Genomic DNA, 23,545 nt, shown 5'->3' with positions numbered 1-23,545 from the left:
TGGAACCCAACAGAGAATAAGGTTTCAGATAACAACTGCCTTTGCCAAAATGAAAAGAAAACCAGCATTTTATTTTTTTCAATATCAATATAACCAGCAAGACAAGTTGTTAGGGTAACCTCCCCACAAATAGTCATACTACTAAGCAAAACGTTATAAATAAATACTGCCAAGATGAATAATTGACTTTGAGTGAGTGAGTGAGGTTGTTATTGGCATTGCACTTTTTTGACATTTTGATACTGTTGAAGGCTTGTTTAAAATGGCAATGCCTATGGGAGCAGGTTCATTTTCATTTAGAAACAATTGAGAAACAAACAGATGTTTCCAAAGTAACTTTCAACGTATATTTGGAAATGTACATTTAAAAAAGCAATACAAAAGAAAAGAACTTTACCAGCAATTAAAAAAATGGCAAATAGCTGGTATTTGAATTTACAAAAATGAACTGACAATATGCTACGCAATTCATTTATATTCCTTTCAAGAACATGGTTTTTATGCGTTGATTGAAATTGATTGAATTGGACATTTTAAATAATCAAATTAGGTTTGGTCACTACCAGAAATGGTATATTTGAATCAAAGGGCACCAGGAAGTGTTGGTGGCACTGTCAACACAGTCAAACAGTTTGAGGACAAGGCCAAAACAAGAAGAATGTGAAGAAGAATGTTGACCATGTGTTGATTGCGGGCAGGATACATTCTACAGCAACCATGTGACGTCTCCAACACACAACAGTAAGTTAACAGCAATCAAAATGATTTTGTTCATGTTCATAAAGGCGAAATTTTCATAAAATTTATGTTTGTGTACTTCAGTAACAAAAGTCTGTTGACTTGTTTGTGCATAAAGTTATATAAATATATTGGATTTCTTATAACTAAGTTAGCTAATACCAACTAATAACTACTTAGTTTAGCATTGATAATTTTGTTTCTCCGCCCACCCCCCCTGACAGTGTGAGTGTGTGTGTGTGTGTGTGTGTGTTAGTGCGCGCGCCTGTTATATGCAGGAGGGGGCTGCTGACCTGAAAAACTATTGGGGCAACTAATGTACTAATGTTAACACAGTTTATAACATTAATGGGAACTCTTTGTTTATCATGTCATTTTCCTCAAATTTCCCTTGTGCACACTAAAGAAGCCCTCAATAAATAAAAATATAAGTTTTCATATAAATGAAGCAGAGTTCTTGAAGTTGGACTCAAACTGGATTTTTAGCTTGCCTTTTTGTCTTTTCTTTATGCTTTATTTTTTGTCCTTAGTTAACCTCACTGATTCTAAATATTTTCTTTCATAGGATCCTATGAACAGCATACACAATCAAAGGCTTTATAGTGGTAAATGCTCTCTTTTTTTTTTCATTTGTGTTGTTTTTTTAAATGTATATTTCCAAAAATAAATATAAAGTGCTAAATTAAGTTGCTAATAAAAACAAAAATGCTTTCAATGTGATCATATAGATGCTGGACGGGGTTGTATCATCGACGGAGTCTGTATCTACATGGGTGAAGATCCAGAAAACCTTCTGCAGCAATATGTGGTTTGTGTTGTGTACTTACTATTCCCTTTTTGTTCTCCTGATTGATCACTTGGGCTGAAATGATTAATTGATTAATAGAAAATGTATTGATTTATAATTTTGATAATCTATTAAAATTTGCTCTCGGTAGAGCACTGTTTGTGATAACAGTTCACTGTATTTTGTATTTGCACTTTTAAATCTAATGTGAAAAGAGTACTATAATTGTCTTTGCCATGTCCACTGAAGATGCCGTAGTGCATGCATTGTCTTAGTCCTGCAGCGCCACCGCTAGCTTAGCGTAGTAAATGGAATCCTGTGTTACCGGTTTGCATGTTGTGAGAAAAGTGACCCAACAGCAACAAAAACAAAATCCGATTACTTCTTGTGGCCTGCGTATTCACGAGTACAAATAGCAATGCAGATTAGGACTAGACTATTTCCTGGGCAGATATTGATTTTGGACTATATTGGGTGGAAGCAGGCTACAGCCAAAGCACTTGATAACATGATAATATATGAATACGTCGATAATTATTGTTTTAATAGCTTAGTATTGTATGCACCATAAAAAGATACAGGTTTTGGCCACCCTACACGTTATTACAGGCCCAATTTAATATGTAACTCAGTTTTATACGACATCTGCTATTTTTCAATTGTGGGGAAGTGCGAGGGCCCATTCGTCATTGCTTGCAGCTTTAACTGTGGATATATTTTCAGGTATGAGATGCAGAACAGAGCAGGGTGGTGAACTTCTGAACCCATCCACCCTGGCTTACAAGTCCTGATGTCAACAATTTCTTATGATAATTTCCATGTTTGTGTTTGACAGGAGGAATTAGTCCACAGTCAAACCATACAGCTGTTCATCACACACCTGGTCTCATTATTCTCTTCAATTTGTTCCTCTCTTCTTCCCCATTTCAGTTTTGTGTGTCTGTGTTGGATTTGTGTGTGTTGCAATGGGGATTAACCTAGTACTTCAGCTGATGCTGATTGGAATGACGTTCAACACACACACAGGCTGGCTTTTAACAAGAAGGCTAGACTGGATGCTGTGTGTGTTTGGGTGAGACGGAAAGGAAGACGACACAGTGATTACAATTTAATGTCAACATGACGGGGACTGTGTTGTCTGCTTCTACCCAGGCTGCCCTCTTTTATATCTCTTCAATTTCTCTCCACGTAGACACACACACACACACACAATGAAGGCTAAGTAGACTGATTACTACTGTACCTGGCATGGTGCCTGTTGGCCAAGAAGTTTTCCAGGTGAATGTAAATGTATTAGTTAGACCATGACACAGAAAGCTGGGACTCATATAATCTCTCTCACACACACTTCATAATGTAAATATTTCTCCTTGATGGTTTTTACATTTAGTAAAATAATTTATGTATCTCTGTTCCCCTCTTACTCCTCTTTGACCCTCTAATAAATATGCATCAAGGGGTTTTGGATTAGGGGCAGGGATCCTTTTCTAAAGCTCAGCGTGTGTGTGTGTGTGTGTGTGTGTGTGTGTTTGGGCAAGAGCATGTGTGTGAGTGGGTGCATGCATGCTTGAGTGTGTGTGTTTGTGTCTTAAGCCAGGCAGAGCAGAATACGGCCTGCTGTAAGCCCAGGCATGTGTGATTTGTGTGATTGGGTTTAGACTGCGTTGATAGGCAACTTCTTGGACACTAGATGACCAGACGCTCCATGGACAACGCGAGCTGTCATGCTAAAAATGTCAAGGTAAGACCACCCTGACTATCTTTTTACAACCCATTATTTTATCACCAACGGGTTCTTCTTTTACTACAATCATTGTTTGCTACAATCAGTTCTCAGCGATAAATGTGTATTGATAGCCATCTCTTACATATGTAGTGCATGTGTGTAAGCCAGGGACTAGTGACACTACACAGTTTGCTAGGCGAGAGGTGTTTTTTTTTTCTGTGTAAGCTTTAGGGTATTATTATAGTGTATAAATAGGGTATTATTTTCATAACAATTCCAAATAAGACTTGTTATTAAACAAATGAGAAGTTTCCAGATTTGGGGGTTGGCAGTTTAGTTAGTAAAATGTAATGTTTTCATGTATAATTTGAAATTTTAGTACAGATACAGATTTAAACCCAAATCCTTGTTATTTTACATGGTGACCGAAATACATCTGTAGTCACTTTGAAATTGAAAACAATTGAAATGGTACTATTATTATTTCCTTCTGTTTAGTAAGGTAAGAAATAAAAGTAATGATTCATTTTCTACTTCTTTTCTACGTCTGTGTTATAAAATACAAGAAAGGCTCAGAGAAGGGAAACCATATGCTGCAAACACTTTCTGTGTTACTGACTATCCATCCACTGTCTGTCCATCCATTATTTTGGTTAACACTCCAGAAAGAATTGTGTGTGGTTGTAACTTTTTAAAGGCTATTTTCGTATTTTCTGGAAGTGTTTAACAGGTCAGCTCCCACTGTTCACTTAAGCGCAAAAAATGTGGGCATAAAGCCATTTACTTTTCAAGAAATCCCAAAATAATTAACACAATGCAAGCCATAACCCTCAACAACCCATAGGTCAACACGTTTTGAACAAATCCTCCTTTAAATCTTTTTGTTTTCCTCTCAGAAATCTGTTGGGGAAAGGAAATACTGATATCCTAATAAAACTATGGGGAATATTAATAGTAGCCTACATAGCTCTAATAATCATTTCTCAAATAATTAATGAGGTGATAATGTTTGCAGCTAAAGGTGGTCTGGAAAATATCTTTCCACAACAACATCTCCAAGATGCTGTGTACAATGTCACTCCCACCTATAAGGGTTACATCATGCCTGGAAAGCCATTCGTTACAAAATACACTTGGCTTTATGCTGAGGCCATTAGCATCATGCTAATTGTTAAAAGCATCATTGTTTGTTTTTCTGCCGGATGCCATTTACTGCCATGTTGCCCTTTTTGCTTTTTAAAAACTGTGATGTCTTATGTAACTAGATGCTCTGAAAGTTTGATAACCTTGCTTGTATGATGTCTAAATAAGTGTTTAATACAGTCTTTAATGGACATTTGTGTCAGTAGCATCAGAACTGACTGGCTGACTTTTTACGTAACTCCTGCTGACCCTGTAGTATTTGAACCCTTGTCCTCGTCGTCGTCAGCAACCACCTGTAATCTGTTCTTGGATGCCCTGTGGGTTGTCTTTATTTTTAGTGGCTGCACGTCACCATAGTGATGTTGGAGGATGTTGGTCCATCCAAGGTAGAGTTTGTGTCTAAAGTGGCCTTTTTTTTCTCTTGATGGCACCCAATGTAATTTGGGACAACAGTACGGTATGCAAACACCACCCAATTATTTAAGTGAAAACTGGCACATAGAGCCATCTACTGCCATCAAAAGTGCAAATTACAACTTTTGTTTCCCTTTAACTTGATTATTTATATGCATCAATAAACATGCTTTTCTTCTGTGCATCAAGATTACTTTACATTTTATAGTCCAGTGGTTTTGGTCAAATTATTCAGCCACCATTTTTGTACTCCATTTTCTTATTAAAATGTGTGAACAGTCCTGTATTTCTGTCAGTGAAACGTTATTTTTACAGACCATTTGGCCGTGACCAACAGGAATGTATCTGCAGAAAGCTGTCATTAATCATTATCAACATTTATAAATACAATCAGCAACTACAATGTATTCAGCACAGTGCATCTTCTCTTGGCTCTGACTACTGTGTTGGATGGTTTGGATTGCAATTTCATATGTTAGCTCAAACACAGAGGAGGGTAGACTAGAACTAAATATACTGACTAGGATAAGGGAATATGTTACAGTGATGTTGTAAAGGGGAATTGATGTTGAAAAATGACGACGTGAAGCTGAGACAAATTAAGGTGGTTGTTATGAATTATAAACATAGTTATAGTAAGATTGTTAGCAAGAACTAGACCGCATGGGTTTAACAAATACTAATGGTAGTAAACCACAGTAACTCCTACGTTATGCAACAGCTATACATTAAGTAAAAGTTTAACATGCTGTAGAAAGTCCTTTACGTACATGACCACACGTGTTTAAACCCATCTGTTTAATGTGACGACATGACTGTTAATAGTAACCACTGTCTGAGAGTGCCTATTGTTTTTGTATTTCAGAGTTGTCTTTGGTGCACGACGAGGCCAACAGTAATGGCCGTAATTTTATGTTGCCCACATTAACATTTCACAATGTCTTGTGCAACTGCTGCACAGCAAATGGAAGGAAATCTCTCCTTCAGGGCAGTTTGCTTTCAATGTTATGACAATTTGACACGGAAAATGTGTTTGCATGTCAACTTTTTAGGCTGGCCCTCAATCTGGGACATTTAAAAGTGTTTTTCCTTTTTCCTTTGAGTAGTTTCCTCTTAAAGTACTAGAAGTTCCACTGACTAGTTGAGTGTTGTTTGCGTAGAAGTGGCAGCAGTGTAGAGGCTTTCAGACTAGCAACCTAATTTATAAATGGTTATTCCCACACATGTCTGCCAGCACTGTTTATTTCTAAATTAGCCAGGGCTCAACTTGGCATGATGTCAGGTGGGCATGGGAAACTATAGCCCAGACTTGTTGAGCAAACTGACAGAGCAAAACAAGGACTTTATAGATTAGGCTAAAATAATTATGATTTCAGGATGCTCTCTCTCTCTCTCTCTCTCTCTCTCTCTCTCTCTCTCTCTCTCTCTCTCTCTCTCTCTCTCTCTCTCTCTCTCTCTCTCTCTGCACTCCTGCTCTCTGTGCTGTATGTGTGTGTGTGTGTGTGTGTGTGTGTGTTTAGTGAAAGCATATCATTGAAATCAATTGAAAGAATAGAAGATAAATCAGTCACATGGTTTGATCAGTTTTTAAGAAATCTAAAGATTTGAAATAAGAAATGATGTTGGGCTGCCTATAATGAACATTAATAATTAATCATTTTCTTACCTTAAGGTCATCTTTGAGGAATCTTGTGCTTTGCTCAAAGACACTTAAGTAGAGAAGGTGTTTGTTGAATAAGAGGCTTAAGCTCAAGCTCTTTAGTTAAAGGATGACCTTTCTTACCACCAATGCCCTCAAGAGCCTTATTCATGAAAAGATAGAGACTATTTCTATCTATGTTTTCTGCCTGCTCTTTTCTTTTGTTTTTACCACATACTTTATTTTATTAAAGCAGCTTAAAGTTTAATTAGTCAATTTAATGGGCTGCCATAGAAAGACAAAAACATTTTGACAATGCATACCTTAAGAGCCAGCCAGATGTTTCTTTCATTACTTTGTTGTGGTTTTTACACAACAATCATCAAATTCAGTGAAGATCATTATTTTTTTATTAATTAAATTATTTGTCTGCAGAAATTATCTTTATAGCAACCAACAGATAGATGGAAACTGGACAATCAAACAGCAATCAATTATTATAAATTATTACTTTTGTATGTCTATGCCAATATTAGCTTATCACTGATCTGTATCAGCGTAAATGTCGGCTAATAGGTATAAAGAGTTATGCAGTACAGAAATGCAAAATATAGCTTGAGGTCAACGGTCTCCATTACATAGTTTGTCCACCGGAGAGCACTGATAAGTTCAAATGCTCAGATTTAACCTTGCAAAATCACTCTCAAAAAATGGTCTATTAGTCAGATTCAGATAACATGACAGACAGACGGACAGACTGAGAGAACTTCCAGACAGACAGATATATAGATACTGTGGAAAGACTTGGTCCTGTTATTGTTAATTTGCCACTAACACAGGTCCAAAATTCTTTAGGAAACCCCCCCGGGAGTTGCCAAAGCAGACACTGATAAGCACGGTATTTTTACTCAACCATTCCCGACATCTCTTGCCTAGAATATAGGGTGTTAGTCTGTTTTTAAAAACAGGTTACAAACGCTGGAATGGAGCCTGAAGCTTTATGAGTTGTTTTAGAGTAAAATATACACTGAGCAGGCGTTGTGATCTCTTGATGGATTTTTAAAAGCAAATGCTCATGAACAGATCTACAGTTAATAATGGAAAAACTTTCAAATTCCAGCATGAAATATGGTTTAGTTACTCATTCAACATTTCATAAATTACGATTGCTTTTACTTAACCGTGTGATTGCAAATGTAGTTTATGCAACATGTGTTTGCGTATGAAAGTGTTTGCATGTTTGCGCTTGTGTCTGTTTGGACTTGGCGTTAGAGTATGTTCAGTGGAGGGAAACTAGCTTTTTATTACTAAAGCTCAGTAACACATTTTAAACACAGTCAGGTGTAAATCGGTGACGTGTTTTCCAGAGAAGTCAGTTGTTTGCATATCGAAAATGTTTTAATACGAATTTAAACATTATTCTTCCAAATACGCTTGAATATCTGGATTTAGTCGGTGCACTGCTGGTATAGAATAGGTGTGTGTGCGTGCGTGCGTGTCTGACAGACATATTGAGTAGCACCCTGACACAAAGCCCCACATTTGCACACAGCTACTCTGTTTTGCAAATGCACACAGCTAAGTGTAGGACTTACCCTGTCCGCAGTGAGTGTGCATGCTTTAATGTGAGCTCTGCCATGATCATACTGTGTCAGAAGTACAGTTCATTATTGCTGTTTGTGTTGTTATTGTATGTATTAAACCAAGCAGCAAAGTGTGCATGTCTGTGCTTGCATAATGTTCCTCCAGTATCGTCTAAGCCCATGCATCCATCCAAGCATATGTCTGCACGGCTGTGCGTCTCTGAACATGACATGTGTGTGAGTGTAGTCCCTCTCTCCAAGTCAGGGAGAGAGGGACTACAAGGGGGGGGGCGGGATAGAGAGAGAGAGAGGGAGAGAGAGAGAGATGAGAGAGGTTTGAGAGCTCAATGGGAAAACACTGTGTCCTGATGTGCCAGTGCACGCTGTTTCTCTTGCAAGTTTTTGCAACACCACTGGATTCTTTAAGTTTTGGGTAGAAGTTGCTGCTGCTGCTGGTTTAGCAGGTTCTACTTGGCCTCCTTTACCATCTTTTGAGGTAATGTATGGAATAAAATACAATTTACTTTATTCAACTCAAAAGTGTCAGTTTGGCGACTAATAAGTTGTTAAGCTTAAGTAGAGTTCACTAAGTTTACTACTAACATTTTTAATTTGGGTAGTTTTGTAATGGATCATTGGTAGTTTCCTCTTGTGTCCTCTTTCAGTTTATCTTTGCTTAAATCTTGATGTTATCATCTTACTTTGCCTTTCTTTGTTAAAATCTTCTTAGTGGAACACTAAAAGAAGATTTTTTTTTATATAGTAATGATTTGTGACTTTAAAGTTTATACCATAGTATTTGAATGAAACATGGAAAAACAGTTTTCAAACTGTTTTTGAATTTTGTATGTCACTTCATGTATTTTTTTCAAACGGCGAGTAAAGTGTTATCGAGAAAATACATTTTTGTCAGTGAGATAATTTTTTTGTAAAAGTGAATTAACTTTTCACTTTTACCTCATGTTTGTTTTAAGTTGCTAACTTGCAAGTTGAAGTTGTCCGATTTCCATTAAGTTAAACTCTCTTAAAGCTGCTAAAACATTTCAGACCTAGAGGAGCATTTTGTACTTTTGTCAGGCTTGAGGATTCAGATGAAAATTAAGTTATTGTTGTGATGAAGAACTTGTGATTGATTTCATCAGGAAATAAGAGAGTGTTATGTATGAGGAAACCATGATTGTGTTGAATGGAAGGTTAGATAGTGTTCCTTTTCTTCCACAGAGTCCAGGTACGTGACGGGATCTTGCTTGCGTGGTAGTCAGATGTTAGTGTGGAGTGAATGTCGTGCCGTGTAACACTGCTGGACACTCGTTCTTAATTAGGATAATAGCGTTCCATGTAAATTGAGTATTCCTACATTCTGGCATTCATTACTAATCAAGCTAACACTATAAACAATCTAATCCACTTTTAAATGGCTCTCGTAGTTTAACCCATTACTCATGTGACAGCATTTTGGATTTTATGTTGAGTATGTGTGAATTTTTCTGCTGACAATTGAATGGCTATACAACACTGTAAGTGTAATAGGTTGTCAATGTTAAAGATATATATTTTCATCAATATATAGCAGATTTCCGTCTTGCAAAGTTTGAAAATAATTCAAGTATTTTACTAAAGCAGCCGTAGAACAATTTGTACTGAATTTAAACATATTTAATTTAAATCACAATTTATATTTTGCTGCGTCTCATTGATGTTTCACATAATGTACAAAACGGGCAAAAACTACATCTTCACATAGAATATCACTTGAGGCGATGATCTAGAAAATGATTAGATATACGATTTGACAGAAGTCATTTGTTTCAATTAAAGTTCTCATTTAAAGTTATTTGAGTTTAGCGTATTTAAGTATTAAATATGAGGTTGTAAGCTAGTTTTCAAGCCATGAGTTAATATAATTATTATTTATTATCATTTTATCATTTTGTTGTCTGCTTAATGCATGTCACATACGCCCCAAAAAAACGGTTAAAAAAACAAACAGAAAAACATTACAACATTTATACTATCCATACTTGACTAATTAATCTTTTAATTTAATATTTTATGTTGCCTTCAAAAAAGACAACATGTGTCACCATCTCCACTTTTGTTTTCTGTCTTTTAAGGTTTTCTCTTGTGTCTCATGCCTTGAAAACATTCTCCTGCTGCCCGTGTGTGTTCTTTTATTTCTCCCCAATATATGGCTTGGAACAGATAAGCATTGAAACAGGTTTTGCAACTGAGATAGTGTGAAATGAGAAACATTTGTAAAAAAAAAACAACCAAAAAAGTGTCTCAGGCATGTCACAGCACAATCCCCTTAATTTGTACTATTCTTTCTTTGCACATTCAAATACATTTAACATCTCCCGTTATGTCTGCTTTACCCATGCAAACATTGCACTTTTAATTCACAATAAAAAATAAATCAGTAAAATATATATGACAAGACCCGATACTGTATTATATAACTGTATTTCATTGTCATAGTGCAGGCGCTTGTGTCATCTACTGTAAAAAGACTCATTTTGTATTTTCTATATCATGGGTTCACTCAAAAGAAATTTTGAGCTGAGCAACTCTTTTACTGTGACTTATCTTATCTATCTCTGTGTGTTGCAGTTTGCCCCATCACGGTGTGTCTTAGAGGACGAGCAGTTTGAGGAGAAAATCCAAAACTCTTGTAACTTTTCTGCTGGCCACATCCTGTTCAAACACATCACATTCCTTCTTGCCTTTATTCCTTTTTTTTTAGTTCTGCTCTCCTGTTCCTCTTCTTTTTTACCTGTCCCTCGCTTTTCTAACCCCTCTGTTCCCCTAATGGGCGCCAAATCAGACAGCAGTGCCACATTCCCATCGTCGTCACCGAGAACCTCCCTCCACCCCTAACTGCCTCGCCAACATCAACGCAATCCAATGGAGACAGAAGATATGATGCTGACAAACATGTTGACAATGGACAAAAGAGAGAATGAGGGAGAGAGGGAGAAAGGGAGAGAGGAGGCAGGGGGGGAAGTGGAGGGAACACACCAGGAAAATGGTAGACCGATGCTTGCTGATGGTCTCGCAGAGAGAGGACCCAAGAGCCTCATCTCCGAGTCTGGACAGCAGGTGTCCAATGGCTTCACCACATCCACTCCTCAAAGCCCCAGAGAGGGACCGGGGAGCGCAGCTTTTTCTGGAGGTACATCCTCTGTGCCTGGAGGAGGCACCGGGTCCTCAGTGCCGCTGGGAGGCCTCAGGACTCTGGTGGTCCAACAAACTAGCTTGGAGAGGCCCAGAGAAACCTGGAGCAAGAAGATGGACTTCTTGCTCTCTGTGATCGGCTATGCTGTGGACCTGGGAAATGTCTGGCGCTTCCCTTACATCTGCTACCAAAATGGAGGAGGTGAGGAGGCAAAATATGTTTATAGGGGGAAGAGGAAGATAAGGAGTGGGGTGGAGATCAGTGTGCATGAGATCCCAGTCTAGAGTAAACAGCAAGTGTAAGTATTGGAAAGAAGAGAAGGCTCTTTCACGGTTTGAATTGTACTGCAGCACATACTGTAAAGCAGCTGAAGTAAGTCACTTCACTGCCCTGTAACCTTTTTCCACCATTAAAAATGGAAATAGATGAAGTCCATCTCTGGTACAGCATCATTTTTGCAACAAAAACAGCTAAATGAGAAGGGCGTAGAGCTGTATTAGGAATGCTGCAGTTAACATATTTGTTGATGAATAGCACTTGATTCAGCTCATTTGTTGCACCGTCTAAGGTACAAAAAGGGACTTTGTGTGTTCACAAAGTCTTACTGACCTGTCTGTGCTCTGCTACTACACAATTCTCACCAAGCGGCAAACAGGGCCTCCCTTTCCACTTTTATTGAATTTGCAATAATAAAATCTTTGCAATTTCCTGTGTTCTGTGTGTGTCTCACGGAGCGAGGTAGAGATGGCGACCAGGAGACACTTGATAGAGGCAACAGTATTAATTGTGGTTTTTATGAGAACACCTTCAGTCTCTTTCTCCTTGCTTAATAACCTGTTTCCCAGGCAGCTGCTCAATCAACCCTTATCTTGGCTTTCATGTCACAAAGGCACGGGACACACATTGACCCACCTACATAAACAAATGTACGCATGCACCTAAACTAAGTTGATAATCAGATAGAAAGAAAGAAAAAGACAGAGAGAAATGTGTTATAAAACTCGGCACGTTAGGTTGGACAGTTCAAAGATCTGGCTGCCATCCTGCTGCTTCTCAGTGTTTGGCCTTCTAATTCTACCTTCCTCCCTTTTATATTTTTCTTCCTTAGCAGCCAACATCACAGTAGTCCTAATATGTCATCGGATAATTTAGACATAATGACCCTCTTACTGTGTGTTTCCACATAATAAACGGAGAGGTATAAGAAACTAGGCAGTCATGCACTGTTGTTTTTGAATGTACTAAGGTTACGTAAATCATAGGGTACTTCCAATATTTAATGATTTTTACAGAGTGCTTTTTAATGTTCTTGGTTCTTGTTCATTGGGAGTTATTCAGAGGCCTTCTTAGATTACAGATGGAGTGTGAACGAGTAGCATTTCCCAGGAGTGTAATTGAGTTTTTACTGTTCGTCTATACCTAATTTCCCTCTCACTTTCCCAACTGTTTTCATCCTCTCCATATCATTGCCCACATCTTTATCGTCCCTCTTCCCTTACGTGTACCCCCCAAACCTCCTGTTTTCAACCCTTCAATCTCCCTCTCTCTCCCCCAAATGTATTCCATCCTTGTGTTTTTGCCCAGGTGCCTTTTTGCTGCCCTACCTGTTGATGGCAGTGTTTGGAGGTGTCCCTCTCTTCTACATGGAGCTGGCTCTTGGCCAGTTCCATCGCAGTGGCTGCATCTCCATCTGGAAACACATCTGCCCCATCTTTAAAGGTAACAGGAGTAAAGAGAACACACAGAAAAAGGAGTTAGTAGCAATAGCTTGGATAGAAAGGTAAGAAGAGTACATGAGAGAACAGCACTCAATAACAGGAAAACTGGCAGTGCGAGAAGAAAAAAAGACGGAGAAGGACAGCATCAAGCCGCCAGAGCCTGAGAGACAGCTCATTTACCCTCTTTGTCCCCCTCAGTACCATTCCCTTGAAGAGAAAACCTAGCATCTTGTACGTCAAATGAGATATACCAAGTCTCTGTTATGGAAATTGTCACATTTCCATGCCAAATGCCAGATGCTCAGACATGTGATAGTATGTTGGCTGTTGTTTGGAAATGTCACCCACTTACCCAATAGCAACTTCAATTAGCTTAAAAACACCACTGATGTCTCTTCAAGGAATGACTGACTGGTGCCGCATACTACAAAAATGTTTATTTTCTTAATAAAAATCTTAGAAGGGAAGTTTATGATTAAGATTAAGAAGTTTTAATTTTTCTTATCTTTTTTATTTTTCTACTAACAATCATTTTTCCCACTCACCCAGGGATCGGCTTTGCTATTTGCATCATATCCCTCTACATAGCCTTCTACTACAACACCATCATGGCCTGGGCCTTGTATTATCTACTGTCGTCGTTCCGACCCACTCTACCCTGGACCACCTGCACCAACAGCTGGAACACAGCCAACTGTAACCGTTACATGTCCACCGACTACAATGTGTCGTGGTCCAACTCCTCCACCTCCCCCGCCGAGGAGTTCTATACGTAAGTGCATGTAAGTCGCATGCACGTAGAGGCGTAGGGGGAGAGCTACACAGGAGGGAGATGTCAAGTGCAGGAGGGAGGATGACTTCCAGTGAGCGATTACAGGGTTGGTTCTGGTGTTTAAATGCCCTGGCAGATTTACCACCATCTCACTATCCACAATCCACTTGGATCACTGCTTGTGAAGACATAGAAGGACAAAGTTATCAGAATTTCCTAATACTGTAGGAATCACTGTTGTCTTTTGAGACGGTCAGAAATACAGAAGTGATACAGGAGTAACATACCATGTGAAAAACAAAATGAAGGAAAAAAACTAGGATACAAATAAAATTCAAAGCTGATAATTTGTGCCAGAGGAACACCTGTGGAATAGTTATTATCAAAGGTAGACTTTAGGTGAATCTGGAGAGACAACATAAGTTAGCCAGAATGCAGAAGCTTTATTTGATCGACTTTATTTGATAGACTTTGGCGTTGACTCTGTCGATTAGATTTATGGGGATAGAGCACTATAAATAGCAGTCGATTGGAGCTCCTCCTAGGTAAACATAAACGGGGCCTTGACAACGGTTTTGGTGGGGTGGTGGAGGAGCAAACTTGAGAAGCTGCATGCGTAGACTAGACTCACATGACAGCAATGACATAAAACAGATAAGGTGGTTTAAATATTCTTCAGCTAAGAGGATAATTGTCTTTCTGTGCTAAAAGCTTCTTTTGATATTTGCATTAAAAAGCTGCATCATTGCAGTATGAAATATATGGTTATAACTAATTTCATAGAAAACCTGAAAAGAATAGAAAATACCAACATGAATGTACACATAATTAAGGGTCAGTCTAGTCACTTAGACATGTTTGGAAGTTTCCGAGTGTGATTACATTTTTACTTCTATTGACTAGCAAACAATTGCTCTCAGTCTCACTCTAAATTAGCATGTCTAAATTTGAACTAGTCGTTACAGAAGCAGGTGGAGGACGAGATACAAATAGATACAAGATATCCCTAGATAGAAATAGGCTCTTTTATAAAAAAAAAGAAAATTTAAATGAAATTCAAGCTGATTATTTATATTATATAAGTACAAGTGTTAACAAATCCTTGGCATGCTCAACTCAGTCAAGTAGTGTATTAATGTTACTGTAACCTGAAACCTCCTTATTCCTGACTGCTTTTTTGGCTCAGTCTTATCAGCTGCTCACTTGACCGTGTGGACCGGCTGTCCACTGAGACAGATTCAGGGTTTATCCATAGTTGACTTTTCCTAATACAGATTTTAAAGTAACAAATTCCGCAACTCAGTCTGGCGCCAGAATTTCCTGTTTTCAACATAAATCAAGTCTCTGTTTTATCGTACAAGCTTTGTGTGCTTAACCTGTGACCAGATGTTAGTTTTACTGTTCATTTCGGCTTTGGCTTGTTTAAACTGCTATATAGTCAGTCAAGACTCTCTCGCATCATTTTAGTCGAGTCTCTGCTTTTGTGAACTTTCATTACTGCCTAGTTAATTTTTATGTATCATGTTTGTGTTTATATTTGTCATTCTTCTCATATTGTACAAAGACGTTGTATCCCTATATTTTTCCTGTGTCCTGTTTACTACCCTCTGACCTCCCCATACTTTATTATTCTCCTCTTATTATTATTCCTTTTCTTACCTCATCATTTTTTTCTTGCTGTTCCTTGTGCCACATCTCTTTACTTCCATGCTCTATCCATTTCCTCTGCTTTCCAAATTTCCCAACAACTCATCTATCCACCCTATCTTTGTATTCTCACATTGTCTTATCTTCTCTGTTACTCCTTATTCTTCTCCTGCCTTTGTGCCATCTTCCTTTCCCTGCTCTCTTCCACTTTTCCTTGATTTTTATGATTCACTATATTTCCTGCCGATTCCTCTTATGTCATCTCTCTATATGCAATCCTCTTCATTCTCACCTCACCATCCTAACATTCCCCCCTGCCTCGTTTCCTCCCTCCAGTCGCCAGGTGTTGCAGGTCCACCTCTCCACAGGTCTGCACCAGCTGGGCTCTGTCAGCTGGCAGCTGGCCCTATGCTTGCTCTTCCTCTTCACCATCGTCTACTTCAGCATCTGGAAAGGAGTCAAGACGTCTGGAAAGGTAACTGATGGGGCGCCTGCATGGCTAATGGGGGTGTCAGTTAGAGTGGATGGATGGACGGAGTGATGGAGAAAACGGTGGTTTTACTGCTGTCATCTCTAAACTCTCAGTATCATTCATCATTATGGTAATAAAAGTTTAGAAAGGTTAGAATAGCAGTCTAAAAGTGATTATTGAGTATCACCGGAAATTAGCTTCTGTGATTGACTAGACGTAAAAGAGTATCAACAGAAAAGTGAATAGTTTTTTCCTCTTGTCTGCATTAGGTAGTTTGGGTGACTGCTACCTTTCCCTACCTGGTCCTCCTGGTGTTGCTTATACGTGGGGCAACTCTGCCAGGGGCCTGGAAGGGTGTGGTTTTCTATCTCAAACCTGATTGGGGGAAACTGCTAAGCACCACAGTAAGTCAGTAGTGCATTCTAGCGAGGCTGTCTTTGATCTCTTAGTTTGATATTTTGGTATTATGTTTGTACAAACTCCTTGTCTTGACATCTGGACATTGTTCAACCTCACACTAGGTATGGATTGATGCAGCAGCTCAGATCTTTTTCTCACTGGGTCCAGGGTTTGGCGTGCTCCTTGCCTTTGCCAGCTACAACCCGTTTCACAACAACTGCTACAAGTGAGAACTTTTCTTTTACACACGTTCCATTGTATATGTCATACTACAATGAAACCTACCTGCTTAATGAGCCAAATGCTACTTCAGGGGCTTTTGCACCTTCACCCAAAAAATAGGAAGAAATCCTTCAGGAGACTGTTTGTTTTTTATTTAAGGGGCTACCAGAGGAGTTTTGGGATCATATGTCATAATAGACTTGACCCTCCCTTCAGAAGTAATGCATTTTCTTATGACCCTCCAAACAATTGGGAATAAAAGCATGATACTCCATCTATAACTATTTATTACCTTCTGTACTGGTTTACACTAGGAAAAGATGTAAAGTTAACAATTGATTTTATACAACCCTGACATACAGTTCAAGACTTAAATCTCTGCTTTCTCCTCTTACACATCACACTCTACAATTTTGGTGCCCAACATAACCACCATATTTATGGTGGCCATTTAAGTAGATATACTCACTAACATTGTTGTGGAAACACAAGAAGTACGGAAACTTAACACTTGACCATTCAACAAAGCACACTAGGGAATAACTCATATTGACAGCTGGCCTGCCCAATCGAGTAAGCCCTGACTGCAAATTGGGGTTGGGCTAAATGTGGGCGGACTTAAGCATTGACTCCACGCTGGCTCCATCTGGTGGCGTAGATCAGGCAGCACATTCTCAAGATAATACATATATCTATATTATATATAGATATATGTACATATATAGATTATAATAAATAATGATATTTCTTCCTCTTCTGGTTGCTATTGGGCAAGTGTGTGGAGTCAAACGTTTAGCTCCGACCACTTTCAGCGACTCCTCAATCTGCGTACTGCAGTCAAGAGTACAGAGTCAAGAGTACTGCAGTGTGCAGATTGTACCGTCTGTTGTTGTCTCATGTCTCCCAGAGACTTGTCTCCCTTTGTCAGTCTTGTAAATAAATTGTAACATGTAGATCTGTCAGGTTTTCTTTATCATAGGCACCAATTTATTTATGTTAAAAAAAATCGTTGTGTTGCTGTCATGATGCGATTTTTGTTGGGTCAGACCCATCTGCTAGCAATGGGAGGCCAAAACCGAGATCTACAGTAAATGGAAAAGTATGCACCAAACAAGCAAGTTTGAAATGTTGCTGTTTTCATGAATACTAAAGTTGGGTGAACCTCCCTCCAAGACTGAAAAACATTGGGTTACCTTCCCCTCAACAAAGACTAAAAAGACATGATCCTCCCCTATTTTCCTCCGGTGGCCCATTCCATAAATACCGAACGGTCCCTAACCTATTTAATCTAACATCCATCTACACATATGGAACAATAACCTGCCTAGAACACAAAGGTTGCAGACGCTCAAAGATGAATATGTGACTCCCTAACTCTGTTGTCCCCCTGCCACCCAAACCTCTCTTTTCTCCATCTCAGAGATGCTTTGATCACCAGCTCTGTGAACTGTCTGACTAGCTTTCTGTCTGGCTTCGTCATCTTTACCGTGCTGGGCTACATGGCTGAGATGAGGCACCAGGATGTGGATGCTGTGGCCAAGGATGCTGGTAGAAAAACAACTCACCAACACAATCCCTGACATACATAATTCTTTGCTCAGTCTCACATTGTTGGGGGGAAAAAGCCCATTGCATTCTAGATTGAATTCATCTAAATGTTACATAGGACAGCCTTTGACATCATATGAGCACAAGGTGTTCATTTTAAACCTATTGTACGCATGTACAGTTTATAGACAAAATGCAGTTATGAGTATGAATTCAGTTGAACTCTTAACCTGCCTCTATTTCTCCTCTCCAGGTCCCAGTCTGCTGTTCATCATTTATGCAGAAGCCATAGCAAATATGCCTGCTTCTACTTTCTTTGCCATCATCTTCTTCCTCATGATCATTATGTTGGGTCTGGATAGCACGGTTAGTTTGTTGATTACTCATTTCAGTCTCATTCAGTGCAAAGGTTAAGACACTCAAGTCAGTGTTCTGTTCGCTAAATGTTCTTTGTATCCTCTCTCCTTGTTCTGATCTACCTGATTCTTTTGTTGCGCAGTGCCCTGCTCTTGTGTGCCCTTTCAAACCTAGAGACAGAGGTTTGATGTTTGCCTTGTCATATAGGCAAATGCCTTGTTCTGTTTGACTTGCATCTGCCTGTTGTACTCGTTGCTCCGTAAAGGTGTCAGGTATTATTTGTCCTTGCTGTTCCATTTTGGATAACAGTCAGCAAAAACAATGTGATAGGACTTTCATATCACTGTTGTGTGGCGATCTTGTCTCTATAAGCCTGTGTTTATCTGCTCTGAGGCAGCCAGCTGGAGAGACCCGCAAGACTGTTATCACATACCAATAATCAGTGTGGAATCAGCATCGGGGTTGCTATGCTGCTTGATTTTATTATTGAGGATATTACTGCAAAATATGTCGCTGTGCTCATATTTATGTTGGAACGCCTTCACTTTAGTGTCTCCATTTGTTTTTTGCCATTGTTCAAAGAATAGGATACACAAGGCATATTTGGGTGGATGAACTGCAGATGGTCAAAAAAGTGTTACACTAATGCTTGATTGACTTGATCAAACAGCTGATTGGCAACATGTTACATAGATTCTTAGATTCTTAAATCTCTTAGCCAACAGTGTATGTACAGTTTAATATTTCAAGATAGGTTATCTTCTTTTTTCATTCTGTACCCTCTGATGAGTCCTTCTTGGATTATTTCCATCTTCCCTCACATCTTTGGTGTACTCCTCTCTTTAGTTTGCGGGCTTGGAGGGGGTGATCACCGCTATGCTAGATGAGTTCCCTCATGTCCTGTCTAAGAGACGAGAGCAGTTTGTCCTAGGCCTGGTGTGCATCTGCTACCTCGGGGCTCTCTCCACACTCACATATGTAAGTAATATAATCACATTACACACACACTTACAATCAAAATGGCATCTATTATAAAAATAACATCATGCTCACTTCACTTAGATTTGAAAATACCTCTAATATCACAGATAAATACATTCATCCCACCCGACTGTCCACAATTAAAAAGCTGTATTGTGATCATATGCGACTAATAAAAACACTAATTCAAGATTTCATTAAATAATAATTTCTCACATCCTCAATTTCCATTCAAATGATTTTTTTTTCTGCTATATTTTAAGTAATGGGATGGATTGCACTTAACAAATATCTGAGATCAGATTAGAGTAATCCGTTAATCTAAAACAATAATTAACATTCTCTAATCATTGTCTTAACCTTTTCAGATTAAGCCTCTTGCATAAGAGTAATTTGTGAATAGCTCTAGAGAAATCCCTCCGCCATCTCTCTCTCTCTCTCTCTCTCTCTCTCTCTCTCTCTCTCTTCCTCTCTTTCTCGCGCTCATCTTATCTGCTGTGTCAGGGAGGAGCATTTGTGGTGAAGCTGTTTGAGGAGTATGCTACAGGCCCTGCAGTCATCACTGTGGTCCTGCTTGAAGTCATCGCCGTTTCCTGGTTCTACGGCAAGTTAGAGTGATGTTGATTGTGATGATGATGGTGACATGTTGGTACCTTATTGTGAATGACAGCAAAACATTGGTTGGAAAGAGTGAAACAAAACTGTATTGATATTTGTTGTTTTACACAGATCTTTTTGAACTTGTGAGGCTGATTTATTATGATACTGTAATTTCTCTTTGTCTGTTTAGTTTCAGTAACAGACATAAGAGAAAAGGGATAAAGTTGCACTCCTAGTATTTGGGGCTTGATCGATAGATAGATAGATAGATAGATAGATAGATAGATAGATAGATAGATAGATAGATAGATAGATAGATAGATAGATAGATAGATAACATAAAACACTACGATTAATACAGTACAATACAATACAATTTGTTGCAGTCACAATACAATGCAAATGCAATTAAACAAGAGGATACAAATACAGTGGGACCGCATAATAAATAAGGTGCAGAGAGGACATAAGGCAACTATATTATTGTGTTTGTACACAATATACAGTATGCAGCAGGCAAGGCAATCCCAAATCAGAGGAGAAGGAATCAAACTTCAAAAGGAGGGATACAAATTAAATGACTTAATCTGTATTGTTGAGGTAATGGAGACGAATAGTGGTCATCTAATAGAGGCAATGAGTTACAGAGTTTAATGGCAGCAGGCAGGAATTATTTTCTGCAGTTTTCCTTTGAGCAGTGGGGTTAAACTGATTGTAGTGATGTTTGTGTGTGTGTGTGTGTGTGTGGGGGTGTGTGTGTGTGTGTGTGTGTGTGTGTGTGTGTGTGTGTGTGTGTGTGTGTGTGTAAGACAGGTACCAACCGTTTCTGTAATGACATCCAGCTCATGCTTGGTTTCTACCCGGGCTTGTTCTGGAGGGTCTGCTGGGTGGCCATCTGCCCCTGCTTTCTGTTGGTAAGACCAGTGAACAGTATTTACACATACAGATACAGTAGTCATTAACTTACTAGCTTTCAAAATAGTTTAGTCATTTATTATCCTGATGTTTGATTCTTGTTATATCTGACCTCTGCTTTTGTTCCCATTCCTGTGTGCAGTTTATCATCATCAGTTTCCTAGCCTTCCCTCCAGACGTCAAGTTGTTCAAATACCACTTCCCGCCATGGACCACTGTCCTGGGTTACTGCATTGGGATGTCATCATTCATCTGGGTGCCTGGTTATATGGTCTACCACTTGTTCAATGCCAAGGGAACATTCAAACAGGTACAGCATTTCCTTTCTTTTTCTTTTTGTTCAATGTCAAGTGTGTCTTCTAAATGATTTCCCTTAATCTCCCCACATGTCCTATTGCTCTGTCCTTGTCCTTCTCAGCCATATTTCAGCTCGATCTTTCTTCTGTTACTGACACCTCTCCAACAACAGGGATTGCCTCTGTTCCTTTGCTTTCCATGCACCGTCAGGGTCTACCCTCTGCAGTGAACACATGACTGGAGGTCAGGATCAAAGGATCACAGAGGAGGCCCAGGCCCGAGATTAAAGCCAAGCCAAAACTAAGAAAAAAGCCATGACAACTTCAGCTTGGCTCCATAGATGAATCAGAGGATACACACACATGCATACACATTGGGCATTACCTGATGACACACACCGAAACTCACCACTCACTCATAACCACATCCACAAGCACATTCTGCAACGCATGTGTTGGCTGTCACATTGCCAGATTTGAGGATAAAGGCTAAATTAAAGCAGACCAGGCTTGTTTCATCAACAGTGCCTTAGCATCAGAGCACCCTGCATGACAATATAAGTGTAGCCATGTCAGTATAATTGATAAAACTACACATAAAAACTTGATTATACAGGTTTTAGATATGTATTTTAGATATTATATTTTCTTGTTTATTGAACTGGGGATCTTTAATTATTGCTCCTTTGGGGCCATACCTAAAATGTTGAGTTGTTTCTTTGCTTTTTGTAATATATTTTGAGCTTTTACCCTGAATAATGTCTTCATCATAATAATTATTTCTATTGTGTAATGCCCCATTGTTAGAGTTGACGGAAGGTAGGAGGACATCAAAGAGGCTGGTAGACAGACATCTTTGGCTGTTGTCCAGTATTGACACTGCTGCCAGAGCACACAATGACACTGACACACACTGTCATCACACGAGAGTTGGGTTTTTGTGTGCATGTGAGTGTGACAGATAAGTTTCAGTGTAACTTATGGGGGAAGATGAGGTTCAGTAAGGTCAAAATGTCACTGGATTTTTTTTTATTGCATTTGTTGTGCAACGTTGGTTTACTCTCCTGAAAACTCACTCTAGGTCCGGGTGTTACATTCTCGCTCTTCCAAATTCTGTGCATTCTGCAACCCTTTTGATATTTGTCGTGTTTTGCCAATGTAATGCTGGGTTCAGACTCCACTCCGTCTGAGTAGTTGTTTGACTGACTTTCTTTAGGTTTGGTCTGACAAAACAAGACATGTAAGAATGTCAGTTTAAGCTCTTGGAAATTGCAATTTACATTTCCTGCTATTTTTGGACATTTTATAGACCAAAATGATGAATCAACTATTTAAATATAGAATTGTCCTATATGAGATAGCCTATATGTTTGGACATTAAATAGTCTCATACTGAAACAAAGCATACTGTACAAATTCTGTACGACATAAATTCACCATCAATCCTTGAATATTTGATTTTACTTGATAGATCTTTACATGGATTATGGCTTCTGTCTCTAATATACCTGACAAAGACTTAAGTCAATCACATCCTGCTGCAATACAATTAGTGGGACAACATATTTGGACCTGCTCTGTGGTTTAATCCTTGTCAGTTTATATCAGTTTAATTTGTTCACTTTCTCTTTCCGTCTCCCATCTTTTCCCACTGTCTCCTGCTCTTTATTCGCAGCGTCTCTTAAAGAGCATCACTCCAGAGCCCAGCAGTGAACAACACAGAGACTTCATTGTCACCAACGCGGTCTGACCAAACCCTGACTAAAAGAATGTGCCAGTCTAGGAACATACAGCGCCCTCTTCTGGACAAACTGCAAAACCACAGGACAAGGGGGCTACCTATCACCGCCTTTGCCTCTTTTTCATACACCTCCTACACTTGTTTTTAGCTGTCTGACACCAAGATCTAGAAATAGTGGTGGAGTTTGGTGAGGCCAGGCTGCAGTAGCTTTATTTAGCACTGTTTTTTTTGTGGTTCCTTATGCTGGTTCAGTTTTTAAGGAGTTATCTGGCATCTTTAGCATTGACATCATCTCTCTAATTGTCTACTCACAGGTGTCCCGTAAGGCATATAGTGACCAACTTTTCTTCAGGTTATACAGTTGTAACAAATATTTTATACAATTATAGAAAGTACAATAACAATCTCTGTCCATGTAGACGATAAACAGGAGATACTGCACATTGAAATCAGTTGGAGAAGGCCAGAAATATACATTCCAATTCTCTTTCAGTCTTTATGGTTGCATTTTCATATTATGCTTTTAAAGGAGAATTTCGGCCAATTTTTACGTTAATCTTGATTGCTATAAATATGCGTGTACTTTCAATAGAAAAAAACCCGACCCAAATCGGTGCCGGCAACGCGGAGTAGCTGTAGCTTCCACTGAGCTAAAACGGTAGTTGTCGGGGC

General features: G+C 39.0%; 1 protein-coding gene across 2 annotated transcripts; it reads left to right on the top strand.

Moving 5' to 3' along the window:
• Nucleotides 1-3,087: 3,087 nt before the first annotated feature.
• Nucleotides 3,088-23,339, top strand: slc6a4a (solute carrier family 6 member 4a). 2 transcript variants are annotated; one of them, XM_032509727.1, is made up of 14 exons: nt 3,088-3,266; nt 10,641-11,406; nt 12,790-12,924; nt 13,473-13,695; nt 15,679-15,817; nt 16,084-16,218; nt 16,336-16,439; nt 17,856-17,983; nt 18,237-18,349; nt 19,187-19,318; nt 19,826-19,925; nt 20,735-20,835; nt 20,979-21,146; nt 22,808-23,339. In XM_032509727.1, exons 2-14 carry the CDS (start codon nt 10,935-10,937, stop codon nt 22,880-22,882), a joined length of 2,025 nt encoding a protein of 674 aa, XP_032365618.1. In that variant the 5' UTR covers nt 3,088-3,266; nt 10,641-10,934; the 3' UTR covers nt 22,883-23,339. The 2 variants fall into 2 exon arrangements, with proteins under 2 accessions (XP_032365618.1, XP_032365620.1); XM_032509729.1 differs by lacking the exon at nt 3,088-3,266 and adding an exon at nt 8,351-8,526.
• The last annotated feature ends 206 nt before the right edge of the window (nt 23,340-23,545 follow it).

This window comes from Etheostoma spectabile, chromosome 3 (genome assembly GCF_008692095.1).
Source record: "Etheostoma spectabile isolate EspeVRDwgs_2016 chromosome 3, UIUC_Espe_1.0, whole genome shotgun sequence".
Lineage (NCBI taxonomy): Eukaryota > Metazoa > Chordata > Actinopteri > Perciformes > Percidae > Etheostoma > Etheostoma spectabile.
This window is presented reverse-complemented; position numbering and strand designations above follow the sequence as displayed.